The 25,386-nt window shown below is 39.9% G+C and overlaps 2 protein-coding genes across 4 annotated transcripts in view; one reads left to right on the plus strand and one right to left on the minus strand.

Annotated features, from left to right (window-relative positions):
• The window catches only part of lrrc17 (leucine rich repeat containing 17), a 49,163-nt gene extending 35,645 nt beyond the window's left edge, over nucleotides 1-13,518 (minus strand). Inside the window, exon 1 of the mRNA XM_059987214.1 lies at nucleotides 13,385-13,518. The gene's annotated coding sequence lies outside the window, so the exon portion shown is untranslated. The remainder of the gene's footprint in view (nucleotides 1-13,384) is intronic.
• fbxl13 (F-box and leucine-rich repeat protein 13) overlaps nucleotides 1-25,386 on the plus strand; it is a 181,690-nt gene that overhangs the window by 107,537 nt on the left and 48,767 nt on the right. For all 3 annotated transcript variants that reach the window (XM_059987209.1, XM_059987207.1, XM_059987208.1), the window contains 3 exons: nucleotides 11,602-11,702; nucleotides 13,315-13,444; nucleotides 23,929-24,027. In XM_059987209.1, coding sequence (XP_059843192.1) covers nucleotides 11,602-11,702; nucleotides 13,315-13,444; nucleotides 23,929-24,027 — 330 coding nt within the window. The remainder of the gene's footprint in view (nucleotides 1-11,601; nucleotides 11,703-13,314; nucleotides 13,445-23,928; nucleotides 24,028-25,386) is intronic.

Raw genomic sequence — 25,386 nt, forward strand, 5'->3', positions numbered from 1 at the left:
CATATTGGGGCTGGAATATAAGTGGCCCTGGGTTTGAGCGTGGTTGTTGGTTTGTCTTGCCGGTATCCTGTCCTTGCCTCTGTGGGGTAAGTCAGGCTGTCCTTGCTGTTACCCTACGATGGAATCTGTCCCTTCCTGTCCTTGCCTCTGTTGGGTAAGTCTTTGCTGTTACCCTGAGGCTGGACTGTACCCCACCCACGCCTGAAGTCTTGCCGGCTACTCACACCTGAAACCGTACCGGCTACCCAGGCCTGTGTCATTGCCTGTATTGCCATCAAATTCAGCCGCCAGAGTGAGACCAAAGCCTTGCCATGCCAACAGAAGGAACTATCTATCGTTGAGCTTGGAACTGTCTCTTTGTATCCCTGTGTTTAGTGTTCGTGTATGAGTCCTGGCCCTATGTCCTGTTACCAAGGAGGGGTCCCGACTCTGTGTTCTGTGTTGCTGTGCTCCAGTCCAAGGCTCAGTGTTGCTGTGCTCAAGTTCAAGGCTCCAAGGAGGTTCCATTCTGTGTCTGTGTCCAGCTATGCCTCTCCCCTCTTCCGCTTTGCTCTCCCTCAACCTAGGCTCTGCGTTCCTGCTCTCCCTCGACCTAGGCTCTGCGTTCCTACTCTCCCTCGATCAAGACCAAGTCTGAGCTTCATGTCCTCATCCAGCCCTTTTGCCTTGCCACGTCCAGTCCTTGCCTGGATCTGGAGTCCGAGTCCGAGTCAAGACCCAGGTTCTGGGTCCCTGTCTAGTCTCTGGCTCGGAGTCCTTGTCCAGGTTCCTAGTTCCTAGTTCCTTGTCCAGGTCCCACTTTCCTACTCTAGTCCTAGCCCATGCCCTGTCTCCTAGGGCATGGTCCAGGGCCTGTGTCTTGTCCAGTGTCGTTTCTTCCCCACTTCCGTTGCTTTCTTGATACAGCTAGTCCTCTCCCTAGTACTTCACTGTCTGTGTCTTGCATTTGGGTCCGTTCCCAACGCCCACCATCTGCTACTTCTCAGCCCAATTTTACATCTTTTCAATGTCCCACCGTAACCTGTGACAGTCCTCCACACTATCCACAACACCTCCAACCTTAGTGTCATCAGCAAACTTACTAACCCATCCCTCCACTTCCTCATCCAGGTCATTTATAAAAATCACGAAGAATAAGGGTCCCAGAACAGATCCCTGAGGCACTCTGCTGGTGACCAGCCTCCATGCAGAATATGACCCATCTACAACCACTCTTTGCCTTCTGTAGGCAAGCCAGTTCTGGATCCACAAAGCAATGTCCCCTTGGATCCCATGCCTCTCTTCTTTCTCAATAAGCCTTGCATGGGGTACATTATCAAATGCCTTGCTGAAATCCATATACTCTACAACTACTGCTCTTCCTTCATCAATGTGTTAAGTCACATCCTCCACAAAAACTTGGTTTTCCACAAAACCAAGTTAACCATTTCAGGAGGACAAAAGAATTTATCCAAAATATACTCAAAAACTGAAAGCATTGGCTATAGAAAGACATGGGTCAAGATAATACCCTGACAATAGCACTGAAGACTTTTGTTGTAGTACTTACTGGCTGTGCCTCCAGTCAAGCTGTTGCAATATGACTACAACAGTATCATCCACCTGACAATGTTAAGAAGTTCTCAGATATTTCCTGTGCACAGAGGTAAGACAACCCCACCCCAGCAGTGATAGAAGAAATTGTTGATGTTGCTATTAATTGGCTGTTTATACTTCACAAATTAAGAAGGATGTTGTTCAAGGCTAATCAATTCAGTGCTAGGACATTGATATAGGACCTCCTCAGAACAATGACTTAGTGATAACCTGACTTAACAATGTATTTCCTTCCAACAAATCTAAACTGTGATCCAAGTACTCTTCTATTTCTCTCATCTACTTGATTCACTGAAGAACACTAAACTGTCATTTACATGGACACTTGCATTGAAATTTAAATCTCCTAGACTTTGAAGAAACATTTTAATATTTCCATAATACGATGGGGCAAATGGTTGTACATTCATCAGTGACTTCATTTTTTAAAATGTTGTACAGGGATATGGGTGTATAGATTTGTGCTTTTGCTTGCCATTGCAGACAACCCTCTCTGCAAACCTTGCTCTTTCCTCTGTTTAAATAAGAAAATGCAGATTACTTCAACCACTCCAAATAGGAGCAAATTACTTGTACTTCTAGTTTGTGCAAAGAGTTTCCTTTGAAATAATTTTATCTTTTATTACATTTATGCTTCCTTGTTCTGGACACACAAAAGCATTAATAAATACTCTACGTTGACATTGATTTTCTTTAAAGAAAAGTATTTTAGGTCTTTTTTCTCTCAGAAAGTCATCTCAATATTTCCTTTAATTACACTTCTTTTAATGAGAGGATATAATTATTGATTTTTGGAAAATCTGCGAAGTTGTGCAAATGTAGGCAGAAGTCTGACTCTGGAGATCAGAGTATGTCTGTGGCTTGGCGCCAGAGATACAGGGATCATCTTTGACAAAGTGCAACCTGCTAGGCCAGATTCTAGTTTCTGGTCCAGACCTATATTCAGCTGCATTCTCACCATTACAGTCCCACATCAATGGTGCATTCAGATTGTATAGCACTGTGGTGCAGAGACCTCATTCTTTGCTGTCTACCACTGGGACACCATGTCAAATTACAATGGGTACAGCGTTGCTAGATGTAGGTACCTTATTAACCTTACTACTGTTACGAACCGTGTAACTGGGTTACTTACCAGCAAAGATAGAGACATCTGTTGGAGTCTGATGATACTATTTTTAACAGTATTTATTAGTAAAAATACACAAAAATAATATCAATGCAAATATACAGATAATATACATCGTCAATACTAAACCTAAAAGTGCGGGTATAATAATAATCAATAAGAAATAAGCTGTATCGTTGTCTAGGGGATAATGAATTGTCCGATGAAAATCTAAAGTTCATTTCAGTTCACACAGGCTGCCATAGTTTGTTTGTCGCTGTGTTGCAATTGTTGGAGAGAGAGAGAGATAGGAGAATGGGAACAGTTACCGCTACGGGTTTTGCCAACCTTCCTTTATGATTTTGATCCATCAGTGCCTCGTTGGTGTGGCCGTTCAAGTGTGACCTCTCCTTTAGCTAAACCGTTCTTCTGTGATGAGCCCGCCACCCAGGCAAGGGAGGACGCACATGAGCTCCCACCGGCTTTCGCTATAAAACGCTGTCACTGGATTTCTAGCGTTTCTCCTGGTGCGTCAAAGGGCTGTTCCCCAGACCCGTCTTTTATCCTCACTCACGGGGTCTCAGATGTCAATCAGGTTGGGATGGTGCAATCCCTCAACCAGACCACTCTGGTTGTCCCCTGATGGGTTTCAATGAATAGTACAGTACCCAATACACAATTCCTTCTCCAAGAGACAATAGCAGCAATCAGTGGTTCCGTTCCACTTATGTCAGGAGACATTCCACGTGGTTGTGTATTCTGCATCTTTCTCTCTCATTTCCTGACATGCTGTGTATCTCTCTCATTTCCTGGGTCTCAGACCCGAAATAATAGCGATCTTGTGATTCTCAAAAAGGAGGGGGCGACTTTATACCCTTCGGCCCCTCAGAGTTGCTCCACATTCGTAACTCTACAATTTCAAATGATTATTTTAAAGAGCTGGTCAAGCATAATAGTCTGTAAGACTTTGAGCTACCATCACTGATTCAACCTCCCTCCTAGATTTTATACTCAAAAGTGACATTCCTGTGAACATTAATTTGGGGGATTTCAGGTTAAAGCTAATGCTGCAAAATACAGTTGTTATTAAGGGTGCAGATGGAGGAAATGCAACCTTGACTTCAGAAGTTATAAATCTTTATCCTGTCAGGACGAAGAGTACAAGTTGAACAGCTTGCTTCAAAATAGAACTTAGTTTTTATGTTTATTTGGAATACTGCCAGTCGCATTTATCTCTAATTTAATAGCACACACTTTAAAGACTCCAAAACTTTATAAAATACAGTTAATTTCAGGAATGGTAATATCATTTTTTATTTTCTTTATGCTCTTTAGCTTCTTTAAAAAGATTTTAAGCAATTCCCACTATTACAGTAGTCGGTTTGGCCTGCTGAGCCAGAACTGTTTCAATAAACTTGTGATAAATCCTGGGGCTTTCAGTGACTCTGCTCACAATGGTGTGTGTGTGTGTGTGTGTGTGTGTGTGTCTGTCTGTCTCTCTCTCTCTCTGTCGAGGGTGTGGAGGAGGGGAAGTGGGTATGAAGGAATTCACTAGTTTTAATGTTTTCCCAAGGCACTAATAAATTCTAATCTATTCCTTGTCTGCATCTAGTTGTTCATTGCCTGAGCCACAGCATTGTTTTAAATTGAATAACAAATCTTTAAGAGTAGTTACATCTAATTATGTATCCTACTAATGCTTCCTACAGTATTCTTGTGCCGGGAACAAATATTTATTATAATAAGCTGATTTTGCATGGTATTTGTTGTGTCAGCCTTAGTCCACAATGTCTAATGAACAGCAGTTTGAAATCACTGGGGACTGCATTTTCCACTCTTTCTACCCCTTACCACGTGCCACTTTAAGACTGGATTGTCTGGAGCCTGAACTTATGTGTGACTGATTGCATGGCTTCGCTTTATTTTAATTATCTAACAGAAGACAGCTCCTACCAAATATTGCTTTTCCTTTTCTCTTCTGTTCTATTTTTTTCTCAAAGGTTTGGATTGCCTACCATTTCTTCTAAACTGTATTGATCTTCACTTTATTAATTTTCTTTATCTATCAAATTTATCATTAAAACAATCACAAAAGATGCTTGTCCTAAAGTTGCTCAATTTTTTTAACTCGCTGGAGGAAATAAATACCGTTAATAATTATAGAGATCAAGAAATAATTGATATTCCATATACTTTTAACATAGAAGGAAGCCATGTCACTTCAAACTCATTCACCTACAAGTTTTTGCCAGTACCATATCTTCTCTTAATTCCCGTCAAATCCTCACGGATTCTGTCATCTGCCTACATTAGAAGCAATTTACAGTAATCACTTAACTTACCAATTCATATATCGTTGGGTATAAGAGAAAATTAGAAATCTCAGAGGAAACACAGTCATAGGGAGAGAAAGTGCAAATTGCACACAAATAGCATCATTTTCTTACTGAACATTTGTTCTGATGTTTAATAAGGGCAATCACACAATTATGTTTTTCCAGTGGGCATCTGTTTTAGTAAAACATGGATTAAGGGTAATATGTATTCAAAATTGATCTTGCTTGTATATTATTTAAAAAGAGAATCCATAATGTTACAACCCATATTGTTTATGTTTATAAGATCATCCATTTCCAGCTTGGAAAAGTGAGGATAAGGTAAAAGAGAAGGAGAGTGCAGGAGAGGTTATAAAACTCTCCAGAATAAATAAAAAAACAATATTTAGAAAAGGATAAGAATTTAACTTCCAGTAACATGGAAATAAAATTGAAAATGGCAATGAATACAGGCCTGAAGGTGTTATATTTAAAAGCACACAGTATATAGAATAAGGCTGATGATCCTGTAGGACAGGTAGAAATTGGCAGGTATGATGTTGAGGGCATCATTGAGTCATGGCTGTAAGAACATCACAATTGGAAGTTTAACATCTAAGGATACACATTGTATCAAAAGGACAGGTTGGTAGGCAGAAGGGTTGGGGTGGCTTTCCAGGTTAAAAAAAATAAAATAAATCCTTAGAGGTGACATAGGATCAGAAGAATCTTTATGGGTAGTGTTAAGAAACTGCTAGGGTAAAAATACCTTGATGAGAGTTATAAACAGGCCTCCAAACTGTTGGCAGGATGCCGGGTACAAATGACAATGGGAGATCGAAAAGACATGTAAAAAGGATAGTCATAGGTGGTTTCAATATGCAAGTAAATAATGAAAATCAAGTTGGTTTTGGATGCCAAGAGAAGGGATTTGTAGAAACCCCACGAGATAGCTTTTTAGAGTAGCTTGTGCTTAAGCTTACTAAGGAGAAGGTAAAACTGTACTAGGTGTTGTGTAGTGAACGGGATTTGATTAGAGAGCTTAAGGTAAGGGAACCCTTAGAGACAGAAATCATAATATTATAAACTTCACCCTGCAGTTAGAGAGGGAGAATCTAAAATCAGATGTTTCTGTTTCAGTATAGTAAAAGGAACTACAGAAGCATGAGAGAGGAGCTGGCCAACATTGATAGGAAGGGGACACCAACAGAGATGATGGCAGGACAGTGATGGCTGCAGTTTTAGGGAGAAACTTGGAAGATGCAGGATTGATTAATCCCAGAGTAGTAGTATTCTAAAGGGCGGATGAGGCAACCATGACTAATAAGGGAAGTCAAAGACAGCCTAAAAGCAGAAGAGACGACTTATCAAAAGTTAGTGGGAAGCTTGTAAAAACTAATACAAGGCAATCAAAAAAGCAATACAGGGAGAAACATTGAAATGTGAAGGTTAGCTAGTTAATAATATAAAAGAGGACACCGATAGAAAAATCCGGATATATAATTCAGTATGGTTTCCTTAAGGGGAAATCTTGCTTGATAAATCTGTTGGTATTCTTTAAGGAAATAACAGACAGGATAGACAAAGGAGAGTCAGTGGATGTGGTTTACTTGGATTTTCAGAATGCCTTTGATAAGGTGTCACACATGAGGCTGCTCAACAAGTTAAGAGCCCATGGTATTACAGGAAAGATATTCCCATGGATAGAAGATTGGCAAGAGGCAAAGAGTGGGAGTAAAGGGGCCCTTTTCTGGTTGGCTGCCGATGACCAGTGGTGTTGGTGTTGGAACCGCTTCTTTTCACATCATATGTCAATAATTTAGATGATGCAATTGAAGGCTTTGTGGCCAAGTTCATGGATGATACAAAGGTAGGTGGAGGAGCAAGTAGTTTTGAGGATGCAGAGAGTCTGTAGAAGGACTTAGACAGATTAGGAGAATGGGCAAAGAAATGGCAGATGGAATAGAGTGTAGAGAAGTGTACAGTCATGCACTTTGGTAAAAGGAATAAAGGCATGCAGTATTTTCTAAATAGGGAGAAAATTCAAAAATCAGAAGTGCAAAGGGACTTGGGAGTCCTTGTGCAGGATTCCCTAAAGGTTAACTTGTAGATTGACTTGATGGTAATAAAGACAAATGGAATGTTAGGATATTTCAAGAGGACCAGAATATAAGGGCAAGGATGTAACGCTGAGGCTTTATAAAGCATTGGTCAGGTCCTACTTGGAATGTTGTGAGCAGTTTTAGACAATGAGACATTGGAATAGAATTAGGCTATTTGGCCCATCGAGTCTGCTCCACTATTTGATTATGGCTGATCCATTTCCCTCTAAACCCTATTCTCTTTCCTTCTGCCTGTAACTTTCATGGCCAGATCTATCAACCTTAGCTTTAAATACATTCAACCTGGCTTCTACAGCTGCCAGTGCAAATAAATTCCAGATTCAGCATCCTCTGGTAAAGAAATTCCTCCTCATCTCCATTCAAAATGGATGTATATCACAGTAAGTACATCTACATGAAATGTTGCCGTAGAAAAGCAGCATTCATCTTCAAAGGTCCTCACCACCTGTCTTTTCTCATTGCTGCCATCAGCTGGAAGGTACAAGTGCCTCAGAACTCGCACCACCAGGTTCAAAAGCAGTTACTGCCACTCAACCATCAGGCTGTTTACAGTTACTGTTCTATAGAGTTGCTAAGTATGTCCGCAGGAAAAAGAATCTCATGGTTGTATGTGGTGACATGTATGTACTCTGATAATAAGTTTTACTTTGAACTTTTTGAACCTTTGATGTAACTATTCTGAGGTTGTGCCCTTTGGTCCTAGACTGCCATTATAGCAGCCCTCCTCTCCACATCGACATTATCTTGGCCTTTCAACATTCGTTCAGTTTCAATGAGATTCCCCACCTCCAAAAGCCATCAAATGCCCCTCATAATATTAAACCTTCCATTTTTGGGCCCCTTATCTAAAGAAAGCAAATGCTGTAATGGTAAAGATCCAGAGGAGATTCATGTGAAAAATGGAAGCACCTCAATATTGAAAGGCCTCAATAGAGTGGATATGAAAAGGATAGGGGAGTATGGGACCAGAGGGCACAGTCTTACAATATAAGGACATCCTATTAGAACAGAGATGACAAAGAGTTTCTTTAACCAGAGGTTGGTAAATCTATGGAATTCATTGCAGCTGATGGCCACGGTGACCAGGTGAATGAGTATATCTAAAGCAGAGGTTGATAGGTTCTTGATTATCAAGCTATCAAAAGTTACAGGGAGAAGGCAGGAGAATGGGGTTGAGAGGGATATTAAATCAGCCATGATGGAATGGTGGTACAGACTCGATGGACCAGATGGCTTAGTTTGTCTAATTCTGGTCCTATATCTTATGGTCTTAATTTCTATCATTCATAAAAAATCACTTAAGTGGAGTGGAAACAACAAATGGAAATAATCATTTGATAGCATAAACCATTTATCTATGCTAGAATTCAAGATATTTATTTTCATTTTATTGCTTATCTCTAATATCCCTTAAACAGCTGGTTGAGCAACTTGCTTGAACAGTTGCAGGCTTACTGGTGAAGGTCCTCCCATAGTGGATTTTGACCCAACAATGATGAAGGGCCACCAATAATAATGAAAGTCATAACAGAACATGGCATAGTGAGGAATCTGCAGGAGGTGGTATGCATGCTGTACTTTGTCTTTTATGCTGATGGAAGTTGGAAATTTGGGGAATATCTCACAAGCTAGTCAAATATTTGGATGATATTGCCATACTCAAAGAATCATATCTTTAAGTAAACGTCAATGATGGCACCTTATCCCACCAGTATGCTTTACCCAGCATAAGTTGCAACACAGGGTGACATGGTTACAAGAGTACTCAGCATTGAATCTGGACTCTTTGAACCTTCCTGCCATCAGGTCAAATACCTTCCATGGTAAACACCAAAGGGAAGAAGCAATATTATTAACAGTCCCATCATGTGATGCCAATAAAATTAGTTTGAATTTACAAGGATAACTCCACCCCAAGGCCTTGAATAAAATAATTAAATTCCAAAAGTAGGGAAGGAATGATTGCTCTTAAACATCAAGAAAACATTTGACCTTATGTGATATCTAGGAGCCCTAGTAAAAGTAAAATTAATACTACTTGAGAGGCAAACTCTCCAATGGGTGGAGTTAAACCTGGCACATTGAAAGATTGATATGTTTCTACATTGTCAGTCATTGCTACAATAGTCCATCTGTTCAATACAAGGGGTGATTGATAAGTTTGTGGCCTAAGGTAGAAGAAATAAATTTTAGAAAACCTAGCACTTATTTTTCAACAGTTCCCTCCTACATTTACACACTTAGTCCAGCGGTTGTGGAGAATACGGATCTTGGACCTCCAGTAAGTGTCCACAGAAGGGGTGATTGATAAGTTTGTGGCCTAAGATAGAAGGAGATGAGTTATACAGCTCTCGTTACATGCACATGCAGTTCAATTCTTTGAGTGATTATGCAGAAAGTTTGAAGTTAATAACTTCCACCTCAGGCCACAAACTTATCAATCACCACTGATGAGTTCACTTTCTGAAGGTCCAAGATCCATATGCTCCACGACCGCTGGACTAAGTGTGTAGATATAGGAGGGGACTATGTTGAAAAGTAAATGTGCTAGGTTTTCTAAAATTGACTCCTTCTACCTTAGGCCACAAACATATCAATCACCCCTCGTAATTTTGACCTAACCATCCTCGTCTGAATATCATTCTGATGGTTAGTGACTGACTTGCTAAACCCTTCCCTCCACTACCCCTGAAGCTTCTTTACTATCTTCAATACACAAGAAAATAGTATAAAGATATCATCTCCACTTGATGGACAAGTCTGGCTCCTAAAACATTCAAAGAGTGTATGATAAAAACATTTGATGAGCACCTTGGTGATCAAACTATTCATTTAGTCTCTCAACCATCAGCACACCATAGGTGAAGAAGCATATACAAAATGCCTGGCAGCACCTGACCAAAGTTTCATTGATAGGTACAAACAAGCTGGGTGAACTCAGCAGGTTGGGCAGCATCCATTGAAATAAGTAGTCGACATTTCGGGCTGAGACCCTTCGTCAGGACTCGGCCCAAAACGTTGACTGCTCATTTCAATGGATGCTGCCCGACCTGCTGAGTTCATCCAGCTTGCTTGTACATGTTGATTTGACCACAGCATCTGCAGTACACTTTGTGTTTTCATTGATAGCACCTTCCAAACCTACAACATTCAATATCTAGGACGAGAACACCAGAACCTTAATTTTTTTTTCCCCAAATGATACATCATTATGTTCTAAAAATTTACCACAATTCTATCATTGTCATTGGGTTTATAAACAGAGACTTCCTACTCAGTAAACAGATGAGAATTTATCATACGGACTGCAGAAGGTTGTCACATTCTTGATGGCAATTAGAAATGGGTGATATGCGTGGGCTTTACAAGGAGTATACACCTAAGTTACATTACCTTTTAAAAATGTTCGAAGTAGCAACAAGAGGCAGAAATAGCATGCACACTTATAACCATATAACAATCACAGCACAGAAACAGGCCATCTTGGCCCTCCTAGTCCGTGCCGAACCCTTAATCTCACCTAGTCCCACCTACCCGCACTCAGCCCATAACCCTCCACTCCTTTCCTGTCCATATACCTATCCAATTTTACCTTAAATGACACAACTGAACTGGCCTCTACTACTTCTACAGGAAGCTCATTCCACACAGCTATCACTCTTTGAGTAAAGAAATACCCCCTCGTGTTTCCCTTAAACTTCTGCCCCCTAACTGTCAAATCATGTCCTCTAGTTTGAATCTCCCCTACTCTCAATGGAAACAGCCTGTTCACGTCAACTCTATCTATCCCTCTCAAAATTTTAAATACCTCGATCAAATCCCCCCCTCAACTTTCTACGCTCCAATGAATAGAGACCTAACTTGTTCAACCTTTCTCTGTAACTTAATTGCTGAAACCCAGGTAACATCCTAGTAAATCGTCTCTGCACTCTCTCTAATTTATTGATATCTTTCCTATAATGCACACAATATTCCAAATTTGGCCTTACCAATGCCTTGTACAACTTTAGCATTACATCCCAACTTCTGTACTCAATGCTTTGATTTATAAAGGCCAGCATTCCAAAAGCCCTCTTCACCACCCTATCTACATGAGACTCCACTTTCAGGGAACTCTGCACAGTTATTCCTAGATCTCTCTGTTCCTCTGCATTCCTCAATGCCCTACCATTTACTCTGTATGTTCTATTTGGATTATTCCTGCCAAAATGTAGAACCTCACACTTCTCAGCATTAAACTCCATCTGCCAACGTTCAGCCCATTCTTCTAACCGGCATAAATCTCCCTGCAAGCTTTGAAAATCCACCTCATTATCCACAACACCTCCTACCTTAGTATCATCGGCATACTTACTAATCCAATTTACCACCCCATCATCCAGATCATTTATGTATATTACAAACTTACTTTGGAGTATTTTTTTAACATTTTAAATAACGTCTTTTTTCCCACATTCAGGATGAATTTATGTCTACAGTGATAGAAATGTGCACATCCCTTGTGTACCTGAACATGGCTTACACTACCATTAGTGATGCTACACTAAGGACATTGTCAAAGTAAGTTGTACCATTGCAGTTCTTTCAGTAACTCTGCAAGCATATAGCTTACAACCATATCCAGCTTATTTTAGATTGATAGCACCACTTTAATTCACACTTCACTGTGATCCTACTTTCTTCCTTCTGTTGTATTTAAATATACGAGGGGTGATTGATAAGTTCATGGCCTAAGGTAGAAGGACACAATTTTAGAAGACCTATCACATTTATTTTTCAACATAGTCCCCTCCTCCATTTACACACATTGTCCAGTGGTTGTGGAGCATACAGATCTTGGACCTCCAGAAAGTGTCCACAGATGGGTAATTGAGGCCAAAGGCAGAAGGAGATGAGCTATACAGCTCTCGTTACATGCACATGCAGGTCAACTCTTTGAGTGATTATGCATAAAGTTTGAAGTTAATAACTCATCTCCTTCTGCCTTAGGCCATGAACTTACCAATCACCGCTGATGAGTTATTAACTTCAAACTTTCTGCATAATCACTCAAAGAGTTGAATTGCATGTGCAGGTAACAAGAGCTGTGTAACTCATCTCCTTCTACCTTAGGCCATGAACTTATCAATAACCCCTGCTGTGGACACCTTCTGGAGGTCCAAGATCCATATGCTCCTCGACTGCTGGACTAGGTGTATAAATGTAGGAGGGGACTATGTTGAAAAGTAAATGTGTTAGGTTTTCTAAAATTGACTCCTTCTACCTTAGGCCACAAACTTATCAATCACCCCTCGTAAATATCAATGAAGTATTAAATTGATCTGCTGTTAGGTAGATTTCTATGATGAGTGAGGGATTTGCAGTGATTCTTTTCTTCACAATGGCAAAAACTTAACATATACTACATCAAAAATACAATGCTATGATTATTATAAATTGGTACTGGGAGGATGTCAAGAACAACTGTGCTTTTGCAGTAGGATTACAAAACTCACTTTCTTTCAGATTTGAGAATATGCACATAGTGAAATTTATTCAGTTTATATTAACAATGTTTTGTTTTATAAGATATAATTTCTGAAAACAGAATCTAATTCTTACTAAAAATGCCTGAAGAACTTCAATTATTTTCAATTGGACTCTGCATGAACGACTTTCCTGGCAGGAATGGTAAAACAAATTCTATAAATAACACTGGTGTTGGGCTTAATAGTTAACAGACCAGCTCCATTTCAGATGCATACGCTCTGGACCTCTGTTAAAGATAAATGCAGGACTGGGATAGTGCATTTGTTACAAGACCTAAAACATGCCTTCAAATCTAATGTATTGTTGCTTTATAGATGAAAAGTTAACATTTGTCTTGCACTTTTTCATTTTATCTTGCCTTAGTTTGCTCTACCATTCCACAAGTAAAAAATAAAACAGAGAAATATCACAGATCTGTAAACCTGCTGTACAGCTGTTTATTTAGACTTAAGTAATCACTCAAAAGACCTACAGTGGAAATTTAACTGCATATTTCACTCCCTTGTTTCTGATTTAATTCTGCTAAAGTCTGAAGCTCATAAAATACCAGCGAAAAAAAACCTTTTATAGTAAGGGACCAGATTTCAATATCTTGATAATGCTGCAACTAAAAATCCTGCAACTTTCTTCTTTTTCCTTCAAGGTTTGGTCTAAATCTACAGTACCTGAGCCTGGCATACTCAAAGCTATTCACAAATAAAGGTTTGAATTACCTTGCCACAGGGAAGGGCTGCCACAAGCTCGTTTATCTGGACATTTCAGGTTGTACTGAGGTTGGTGTATAGAACTTCTCTGCTGCTATGAGAAACTATATTCTTCGATGGTGGCTAACAATCCCAGCTTTTAGTGGCTGGCTGAGTAATGCAGGAAGGGGGAGGGGTATTAAACCTAATGTGGAGTTAGAGAATCCCAGGCTGCCAAAAATGATTGTTCCCTCAGGCTGCTGGCAGAAATCCAAATGGTTTTCATCTTAGCATAGAAAATATATAATTGGCTCTGTTCAAAAAGAATCAGTGTAGTTGTTAAAGGCACATGCCTTTATTTTATCACATTCATCACAGTCATTTGCACCTATAAGCAATATTCAAAACCTTCTCTTCTGCTTCTTCCTCCATGTCATCTGCAATCAACCCTCCTCCCTTTTGCCTCTGCCTTCCTCTCCCCTCCTCTTCCCTCCCTTTCTCCCTTTTCACAACTTTCTCTCTTCCTCTCTCTTCCCTTCTCCTCTTCCCTTTTTTGTTACCCCTTTCTTCTTCCACTTCTTCCACCCACTGCCTTCCTAACAACCCCTGGTCAATTCCCTCTCATCTCACATAACTCCACTGTCCTCTCCACTCTTGCTCTCCCACCATCATCTTCTCCATCCAGTTCCTAATACCCCTTATCCACCTCCCACCTTCTCATTTTATACCCTCACTTTCCTCACACCCTTATCTCCCCTCCCCTCAAAAGCATCCTACAATCAGATGTCTCTTCACATCCACCTTGCTTCCAGCCCTTCCTCACATTTACGCTTCATCTTTCTTCAATTTCCACCCCAGCCTCCATCCCTTAACACCACTGCCTCCCTGTCACTCTCCTCTTCATAGCCCTTCAGCGTCATTCTCTCAATCCCTCGCAAAACAACTGCTCACACTTTAGAACCCCACCTACTCATTTTTAGCTCTACCCAACCATATTGTCTACATTCAATTCCTTCTCCCAACCACCCACATTCTTACCCACCTTCAAATCCAACTTGTCAATCCTATTCCCAATCTCCCTTCATCTGGGATCTACTTTAATCTCCCTCATATCTCCCATTAACTACATTTAAAATGCTTTACCTCTCAACACCACACACTTACACATATGCCTTATTCCCCCAGTAACCCTTTACTTCACCCCTCCATCTGCCTCCAAATTCTTCAGCTTACTTTGCTTTCTTCTCCACTTTCATGCACTTTATTTCCCATCTTCAACCACTCACTTTCCCTATTTTTACCCGCTCACTTTTGCCTTTACTCAACCCTTCAACTCCTCACCTCAAACATGGATGTAATGGCCCCTATTCCCTCCTACTTCACACCCACCTACTCCAACAGCTCTTCCTTTTTACCCCTCCACTCTTTGCCTTCGCATCCATCTCCAACCTCCCCACTCCATGCGGAGTCAAGGGATATAGAAGGCAGGAATGGGGTACTGATAGTGGATGATCAGCCATGATCACAGTGAATGGCGGTGCTGGCTTGAAGGGCTGATTGTTCATTTCCAACCACAACCTCTTTGCAATCACCCCTCTGCCTTCAACACCCTTGATTTTCAACCCTTCTCTAGTATCTTCATCCCATGAACTTCCCTGTCTTCATCTCCCATCCTATCATCACCCGCACTCCTTCTGGCTTTATACCAAATGCCCCCCATTCCATATCCTCTACTCCCATGCTTTCATCCTCAACTCTTTTCCTTCATTTCTCTCCTGTCTCATCCCCTCCCTCATACCTGCCCCTCCTTTCCTCTACCATCTTTAACCTCACCTATTCCATCTGCTTACCCCTCCACATACTCTGTCTTCATCCCAATCCCACCTTCATTCCACACCCTTGTCTCCATTCTCCTCCCATCTTCATTTCACCTCTTCTGCCTTCATCCAAACACTACCTGTGCTTCTACCCCCACCCTTCATCCCCATTCCGGTCCCCATATGCCTTCAGTGCACCTCCACCCACCTTCAGCCTCCCCTGTAACCTAACACCAATGGCAACCCATTATTTCTTATTTTTACTTTTGTTCCCTCTCTTCCATTCCTCTCTTCCACCTTCTACCAGCAAAAGACAGGGAAGCTCAAGATGTACCTAAGGCAGAAAAGCTCCATTTTCATTTTCCATATTTTTCTCTGATAGGCTAATACATTTATTTTGTTGCTGAAGGGAAACGTTTTACTTCCAGTTTAAACTCCAGTATTCCAGTCCTGCTGAAGGATTTCGGCCTGAAATGTCGACTGTACTTTTTTCCATAGATGCTGCCTGGTCTGCTGAGTTCCTCCAGCATTTTGTGTGCATTGCCCAGTATTCAAGCATGAGAAATCGAGGATACCAATGTCTTTTTTTTTGTTATATCCCTCTTTAGAATATCCTAAACTTAGTTTGAAACTTTAGTTTCTGATGAGTAGAGTGTTGCAGACCTCTCAGGAATTCACCTAATAATAGCTCACTTATCGTTACAGAAATGAGCAGGAAATAAACTTCTCAACCCCTAAGGTATATTCCAAAGTGTGGCCATTTGAAATTTATGAACAAGAATGCTACACAACTCTAGTTGAGGGCAGACATACTACTTGATTTTCTGAGTTGGCAAAATTGAATAACATAAATAATATAAAATGCTAAAAAATGCAATATGTGCTTCACAGTTTATGAAATGGTGCACTGTTGCAGTTGATTGAACTCATTCTTCACCTCCTCCGTCTTTAATCTAATTCATTGGATAAACATAACTTTCAGCAAATGACCTTAAGTGGCCAGTAAGGCACTTGTTCCGCTTGCAAGGATAAGTACCATGAGGGAGATCAGTGGGGAGGGACGAATGGACAAGGGAGTTGTATAGGGAGTGAGCCCTATGGAAGGCCAAAGTGAGGTGAGTGGAGGGGAAGATGTGCTTGGTGGTGTTATCCCGTTAGAGATGGTAGAAGTTATGGAGAATTCTATGCTGGATGCAGAGGCTGGTGGAATGGTAGGTGAGGATAAGAGGAACCCTATTCCTGGTGGGTTGGCAGTTTGATAGGGTGAGGGCAAACGTGTGAAATGGAAGAGATGCAATTGAGGGCCACATTGATGGTAGAGGAAGGAAAGCCCCTTTTTTTGTAGAAGGGAGCATTTTGTTAGTTCTGGAATGAGAGCAAATGCGGCAGAGGCAGAGGAATCGAGAGAAGGGGTGGCTTCTTTACAAGTGACAGGGTGGGAAGAGGTATAGTTCAGGTAGTCATGAGAATCAGTGGGTTTATGAAAGATTTCAGTAAAAAGATTTCCAGCATCTGCAGATTTCTTGTTTGTAATTTGACCAAAGATTTCTCAGTCTAAAAATAATACATTTCTTAAAGTGATAAAAACCAATGTGACATCTGATGTCTATGTTACTTTCCTATCATTAAAAAACAATTATCTAAAATAACTCTATATAATACATTTTTCACAAAATATTTCAGATACATTGAGTAATGGACTGTTCTTTCAGACTTAGTCAAGGCACTGTTGTCAAGCTGTAATGATCTCTCTGCAAGGTTACTGAGCGTCCTTTAGAATTTCCATATCTCTTTCTGGGGCAAGCTTATTTGGTCAACCTTTTTGATATTGTAGTTGTTCCTACGATATGAGAAAGCTTCCATCCTGATTTTGTATGAGCTAGTGTTTTGTGTGTGTCAAGTCTCCACTATCTTCAGCTGTGTTTGCTTATCCTTTTTTAGACTATTTCAATTTGTCTTTCTGTACTTAACTGCACATCTGGTTCGGCATTGTTTCCATTAGTAAGTGCACACTTCCACTTTTAATTCAGATCACCTTGATTTCTTTGTAAAGGCTTGTTCTCTTTCTGTCTTGCCCAAATCACCTACTGTAGATTCTACATTTTCTCAGCCTGCTAGACAGCCACATCAGGTCCTGCATCAGTGGCCAGTAGATTGGACTTTGCTTTGTAATCTTCATTAAGTTTTCAGCACCTCTTTCATTCGTGAAACAGGCTTGGTTAAGCATGCCTACATTCTCCCTAAGCATTTTGATGCTCAGTGATGGGACTTCAAGGCAATGATCTGAAGTGTTTTGTGATTACAGTGAACAAATGCAATCCTCTACAGGCATATTGGGGTAAATCTTTTCATCTCAAGATCAAAGCTTCTCATTTTGTGAATAATGCATCTTTACATCTGTCAGAGTTCCTTTCTGTATACCAGTGGCTGATCCCAGACTTACTTTTAGGACACCTGCCTGCTTATTCAGTTCCTTATTATTATCAAAATATTGTATGACAGCCTGTCTACTTGATCTTTTTGATGGTGTGTTTATGAACAGATGTGCTCATAAACAAAATATAGTCTTCTATAGATGTGTAGTGAGAGTATATTGATTGGCTGCATCACAGCACCAATGTTCTTGAATGTAAAATCCCATAGAAAGTAGTAGGTAAAACTCTGTCCATCATAGGTAAAGCCCTCATCACTATTGAGCACATCTACTCAGAGTGCAGCATCCATCATCAAGGACCCCCACCATTCAGGCCATACTTTCTTCTTGCTGTTGACATCAGGAAGAAGGTACAGGAGCTTCAGGACCCACTCCACTAGGTTCAGTACAGTTATTACCCCTCAACCATCAGGCTTTTGAACCTGAGGGGATAACTTCACTCAACCCACTACGACCAATGGGCCACTTTCAAAGACTATTCATTTCATGTTCTTGATATTTATTATTTATTTATAATTATTATTTTCATTTTGTATTTACACAGCTTGTTATCTTTTACACATTGTTGGTTTGTCCATCTTTCATTGGTTCTGTAGTGTTCCTTTGTATTTACTGTGAATACTACGGCTAACGGACTCGTGCAGAGCAAACAACCTGTCTCTGAATGTGAACAAAACAAAAGAGATGGCTGTTGACTTCAGAAGGGAACGAAGTGACCACTCCCCGCTGAACATTGACAGCTCCTCGGTAGAGATTGTTAAGAGCACCAAATTTCTTGGTGTTAACCTGGCGAAGAATCTCACCTGGTCCCTCAACACCAGCTCCATAGCTAAAAAAGCCCAGCAGCGTCTCTACTTTCTGCAAAGGCTGAGGAAAGTCCATCTCCCACCCCCCATCCTCATCACATTCTACAGGGGTTGTATTGAGAGTATCCTGAGCAACTGCATCACTGCCTGGTTTGGAAATTGCACCATCTCAGATCTCAAGACACTGCAGCAGATAGTGAAGTCAGCTGAGAAGATGATCGGGTCTCTCTTCCCGCCATTACGGACATTTACACTGCGCGCTGCATCTGCAAAGCAAACAACGTTATGAAGGACCCCACGCACCCCTCGTACAAACTCTTTTCCCTCCTGCGGTCTGGGAAAAGGCACCAAAGCACTCAGGCTCTCACGACCAGACTGTGTAACAGTTTCTTCCCCCAAGCTATCAGACTTCTCAATACCCAGAGCCTCCCTAGACTGACACCTTACTGCCCTATTGTCTTGTTTATTATTTATTGTAATACCTGCACTATTTTGTGCTCTTTATGCAGTCCTGGGTAGGTCTGTAGTCTAGTGTAGTTTTTTTTTCCCTGTGTTGTTTTTTCACATAGTTCAGTCTAGTTTTTGTACTATGTCATGTAACACCATGGTCCTGAAAAAACGTTGTCTCATTTTTACTATGTAGTGTATCAGCAGTTATAGTCGAAATGACAATAAAAGTGACTTGACTTGAATGTGCACAAAAATATATACTTTATCCTTCTTAAGCCCTCACATCAGGAAATTTTTGATAGTTGATGACCCTCAGAAAGCATAGTACCCATGCATTATCCATCGGGATTAACATCTTTCCTAACTTGACTTCAGTTGGATTTGGGTTCTGGCTATCTCTGGTGGATGTACCCTGGAACTTCAGTTTATGTTTGTTCTGTTGCTTCTCCCCATTTCTGCCTATCAGGATGCATTCTATACCCTAATTTTCATAAACAAAAAGTAACAGAAAAATAGAGAAAATTTCAACACCTACATAATTTCCAAGGTAAAAAAAAACACATGGTTCAGCTGAGAATTGATAAAACACATTTTTAACACAAAAGGGATTTGGTTACCTATTGTCATAAATGACATGGACATCAGCCAATCATGAGTACTTCAATAATTTAGACAGTATTTAAATCACAGCCTTTCATGATGAAATAAATTAATGCATTTCTGATTAATCATGTTTTGTCTTTTAAAGGCTCAATTTTAACTCATTAGGCAAGCAGGCACTGGATAATAAATAAACTTCTTGGCTCACCATCATAAACTTCAGTCACAATTATCTCCCAAGTCCCATTTTAACATGACCTATCAGTTACACATTCCTAATTATCAGGGAAAAGGGTGGTAGACATTATTTGCATTAGTGAGGCCTTTGACAAAGTCCTCCATGGTAGACTGGTCCAGAACGTCAATGCACATAAAATCCAAGCCAAGCTAGCAAATTGGATCTATAGTTGTTTTGGCAGTGCACTGTGACATTAGTGGAGTTATGCCTATCTGATCGGAAGTCTGTGATCATTGATTGGAAATCTATGATACTGTAAAAAATGGTGCTAGGGCTTCTATTGTTCATGATATATATTAACAATTTGGATATGAATGTAGGTTTATTTAGTAATTTTGCAGATGACATGGAAGTTGCTGGTATGAATAACGAAGAGGTTGTTTAAAGCTACAGTAACATATAGAAAGTGAGCAAAAAAAAGATGGAATTTAGTCCCAACAAGTGTAGTGAAGCGTTTTGGGAAGTCAAATAAGGATAGGTTATATACAGTAAATGGCCACGCTCTAATAGGTGTTGATAAATAGAGAAACCTTGGGGTAAAGATCCAGAGTTCCATGAAAGTGGGAGTACTGGAAGATAGGTGGTGGAGTAAACGTACTGTAAGATTCAAAGTACATTTATTATCAAAGTACGTATGCAGTAAACAAATCATCTTCCCACAGAAGACCACGAAACAAAGAAAACCTGTTCAAAGAAGAAACATCAACCTCCCACCCCCCCAACATGCCAAAAACAAATCACACAAATGGTTAAAAAAAAGAGAAAAACACAGAATATAAAACGCAAAATCAAAAGATTCTCATCTTAATCAGCTCAGATCAGTTCAGTTCAAACTAGCACTGTGTATTATCTGCAGGTCACTCTGATCAAAATCACACAAAATAGCAACAAAGAAAAGGAGTGACCAGCAACCAGAAACGGATCATAACTTGAACTACAGAGTCCATCCACAAACTGTTTTGGTTAGATCTTGCCCAAGACCCAGGTCTCCAGCAACATTGAAAGGGAGAGAGAGACATGAATGCAGGGAGAGAGAGAAATAGAGAGAGAGAGAATGAATCACATGCAGACACCTTCCTCTGGCAGCAGCAAGCAAGATGGTGATAGACAGCACAGAACATCCGTTCATCTTCTGCTCACTCCTAATTAGTTCAATCTTCTTTGACACAATATCGGCAAGATTGGGAAGAAATATAATCGGTTATTGACTCACGCCCCATCTCCAGGCTTTGAGGACACACTGTGGTTTCAAGCTTCACAGAACACTCTTGGAGACAGTAAAGGGCCAGGTTGTTCAATTGACCTGAAAACACCCCACCAAAATTTAGATCACAGGTTCCAACAGTAGCAGAACCACCTTTGAAAGAAAGACAAGACGTAAAAGAGGCAAAAGCAGTAGTCTTGTGAACTGCCGCCCTTGGTTGGGTTGTTTGCTGGTGCCATCTTCTTTCATGTATGCAATCATGTCATTAGCCAAAGAATAGAATATAAAACTTGAAACATCATGTTGCAACTTTTCAAAACACTGTTTAGATTGCACTTGAAGCATTGCATTATGCTAAAGAAAGAATGTGAATGTGCTGAGCAAGGTGCATGGAAGGTGTACTAGGATTCTGCCAGGGTAGGAGGATTTCAGCTATAAGGAGAGATTGGGTTTGTTTTCCCTGGTGTTTTCCCTGGATCATAGGAGGCTTAGAGCTGACCTGAAAGAGATATACAAACTCATGATAGGCAGATTCAGCCACAATGTGCAAGATACAGTCACAATGTGGCATCAGTGTTGAGGATAATTGTGATGGAGATTTTATTTCTTATTTTTACTGATTGCAGTCTGATGGTTAGGAAGTCAAGGATCCTGGTGCAAAGGGAGGTCTTGAGTCCCAGATCCAGGAGTTTGAAGAAGTATTTGTATGGAATTATTGAAATATTGAAAATTGGAAGTATTGAAGGCAGAGCTGTAGTTAATAATCAATAGTCTAATGTAGGTGTTTTTATAGTTCCGATGCTCCAGAGATAAGTGTAAGGCTAGGAAGATGGCACCTGCCATGAATGTATTTCAATAGTAGGCAAATGGCAGTGGGTTAAGGTTGTCTGGGAGGCTGGAAGCAATTCTCAAAGCTCTTCCTGATGGTGGATGTCAAAGCCACTGGGTGCTAGTCATTAAGGCATTTACCTTATTTTTCTTTGGTACTTGTCTTCTCTAAAATACAATGCCTCACACTTAGCTGAATTAATCTCCATTTACTCTCCTTGGCCCTCTTACCCAGCTGATCAAGATCCCTCTGTAATTCCTGATAATCATCTCCACTGTCCACAACACCAATAACTTTAGTGTCATCTGCAATCTTATTAGCCATCCTTTGTATATTCTCATCCAAATCATTGACATGCAGTAGATGACAGATAGCAATGGGCTTAGTGCCTGCTCCTGGAAGTACCACTAGTCACAGGCCTAAAGTTCAAAAAATTAATCTTCTGCCAAAACACTTTGGCAGAAATTCCTACCATTAAGCCAACTTATCCATTTATCCAGTGAGTAACACACCATGGATTTCATGTGATCTAGCTTTCCACTGCAGCCTACCATGCAAAATTTTATCGAAGTCCTTACTGAAGTCCATATAAATACATCTTCCGCTCTGATCTTATTGACCTTCTTGGCTACTCCTTCAAAAAAGTTTGTTTGAATGATCCTGCAGGTTTTAACTGAGAGCTTCCCACCCATGAGGATTGTTCTAGCAAAACACAAATGAGCTCTTTATTATGGCTGGTTTTCCAATTTCCTTTGATTACTTTCTCCAGTCTTCACAACCTGGCACACATTAAGCAGTAGGAACAACAAATTGGCTCATACTTGTTTCTCAAACAGAGCTTAGAGTATATTCTGTCATTGGGGTATGCTGTTTCTTATTTTCATTTAGGGAGTGAAATTCTTCTGTTAATTAATTTTAGCAAGAAAACCAGTATTACAGATGGAACAGAACTTCATTCTTCTTTCATTTGATACCAAAGGAATCATGTAAAAGAAGAATCACTTAAATATTTACTACAGTTTTGCAGATTTAGCCTTTTAACTTACTTTAAAGATATCAATTTACATTTGAACAACCTAACTGTTCACATGGCATACATCCTGTCTTTATAATGATGATGTGAGCTCCGTCCTCCTGGACCATGATTATGTGTCAGATAAACACTGATGGTCCTGGGCAGTGAATGGAAACTAATGTGGGCTTTGTATCCTGATTTCCTTTGCATTTCAGTGCTCATGGTAAGGCTTGCGCCAGGTGCTGGAAGCAGTCAGGCAAATATTGGAGGGCTTATTCAAATAAGGTAGTAAAAGTAGTATTGTGAATGACATTTTCTTTTATGACTGCCTTAGCAAGGCTGGGCACTAGTCGTAATAGCATTTTATTGTATCAATATGGCTAGGTTTAAGAAGTGATGTTGACCTGTTGCTAGTAATAAAATTTTGCCAGTGCAAAACAGAAACAGGTCCTTCAGACCACTTAGTCCATGGCCACTGCCAAGCATCCATTTACTCTAATTTTACACTAATGTTTATTTAATATTCCCCATATTCAGTCAGGTTCTCCTGCTCATCTACACTCTGGGGATAATGTAATGTGGCCAACTAACTCATCTTTGGGAAGAAGGGAGAAAATTGGAGCACCCAAGGGAAACCCATGCAATCACAGGAAGAATGTACAAACTATTGTACAGACAACACTGGAGGACAGAGTTGAACCTGGATTGCTACAGCTGTGAGGATTAACTTTTTTCAGTATGTTCACTAGCGAACATTTTATTAATCCAGCTGGCAGCCAACCCCTTTTGAAGGAAGTGTATTTGTCTTAGTAATTGGACTCATTCTTTGATCTTTAGCTCTCTGTAGGAGTTTCCCTGATGCAAGCAAATGAAAGCTATATAAAACCAGCCCCAGGAAGTTTCCTGAACTTAAACAACAGCTTCTGCCACTGTATTTATGATTATGTCGCTTCCTAAGAAGAGTATTCTGTGTGTTTTGCAAATTATTTGTTGACATACTGATTAAAAGGCATATAGAGAAAGATGTTTCTACTTGCTAGTTGCCAATCTAAATTGTCAGCGAACACAAAGCACCTTTTTAACAAAAAATCATATTGTTGTTTAAACTGATATACTCAAACAAAATGTATTTACATTAACTTAGGTTTAAGTTATGTTTTATGTATTTTTTGTTTGTTTAGATTTCAGTGAGAGGCTTTAAGTCATTAGGAATTGCTTGCAATAAAATTGAACACCTTGTTATCAATGATATGGCAACACTTACGACCAACTGCATCACAGTAAGTGCGGTATAAATTTATCAACTATATAATAATAATAGTGTTTCTTTTATTTGTTAATTGAACCAAAATACTTCGTATTGTTTTAAAAAATTAAGTAAGAATATTTGTTTGAGATGTCCTGTTTGCTTCAAAAGAATGAACCTGAATCACAAGAAGCAAATACTGCAGATTCTGGAAACCTGAAATAAAAACAAAATAGTTGGAAGTATTCAGGAAGCCAGGTGACATCTGTGGAGAAAGTAACTCAGTTAACGTTTCAGGTTGTTGACCTATCATAACGATTTTTGAACTTTTTTCAGATTTGATGGAATTTCATTAAGCTGAAATATTAATTCATTTTCTACCTCCATGAATGATATCTGATTTTCTGAGTTTTTCCAAAGCTTTCTGTTGATAGGCAGTACCTGCACCCGAAAAATTATCTCTTTTTTGATAAAAAAAAAGCCTTCAACATAAAGAGCCAACATATTTTTTTACTCTGTTTTCTTTCTCAATGGCATCATTGCCTCTTCATGTGTGATGCCCACATTTAGAAATCAACTTTCCTCAATAATGCTTCTCTAAATTATCCTTTTACAATTTGTTATTACAGAATCTGACATCATGAGTTTCAGCTCTTACTTTCCAAGTTCCTTGTTGGCTGCTGCTCAGTTCATTTCTACCTTTGACTTATTATTTTACTGTTTTCTATATCAGGCAAAATTTTGCAATGTTGCCTTATGGAATTGGCAGGTAAAACTATCATTTCCTTTCATCATGTCTGTTGGTTTCCTAATAAGCCACAATCATTATTAATATATGTACTTACTAGAAGTCACAGAATCTTATCCTATAGTTTCATAGTTATTCAAAGTTCTGAATTTATTATCAGAGTACATAATGTCACCACCTAGAACCCTGGGATACTTTTTCTGCAGTCATGCTTAGCAAATCTATAGAACAGTAATTGTAAACAGGATCAATGGAATACAAACTCTGTAAATGCTGATATAAATAAATAACAATAAATAATGTGCATGAAATACCAAGCTAAAAGAGTCGTTAAATGAGTGTAGTTCTCCCTTTTGTTCAAGAGCCTGATGATTGAGGGGTAGTAACTGTTCTTAAGCCTGGTGGTGTGAGTCCTGAGGCACTTGTACCTTCTACCAAATGGCAGCAGTGAGAAAAGTACATGGCCTGGGTGGTGAGGACCTTTGATAATGGATGCTGCTTTCCTATGGCGCTGTTTCATGTGGATGTGCTCAATGGTTGTGAGGGTTTTACCTATGAGGTACTGGCCAAATCCACTATCTTTTGTAGGTTTTTTCTGCTCAAAGGCATTGGTGTTCCTGGACCAGGTTGTAATGCAGCTAATCA

This window comes from Hypanus sabinus, chromosome 13, assembly GCF_030144855.1.
Source record: "Hypanus sabinus isolate sHypSab1 chromosome 13, sHypSab1.hap1, whole genome shotgun sequence".
In the NCBI taxonomy this organism is placed as follows: Eukaryota; Metazoa; Chordata; class Chondrichthyes; order Myliobatiformes; family Dasyatidae; genus Hypanus; species Hypanus sabinus.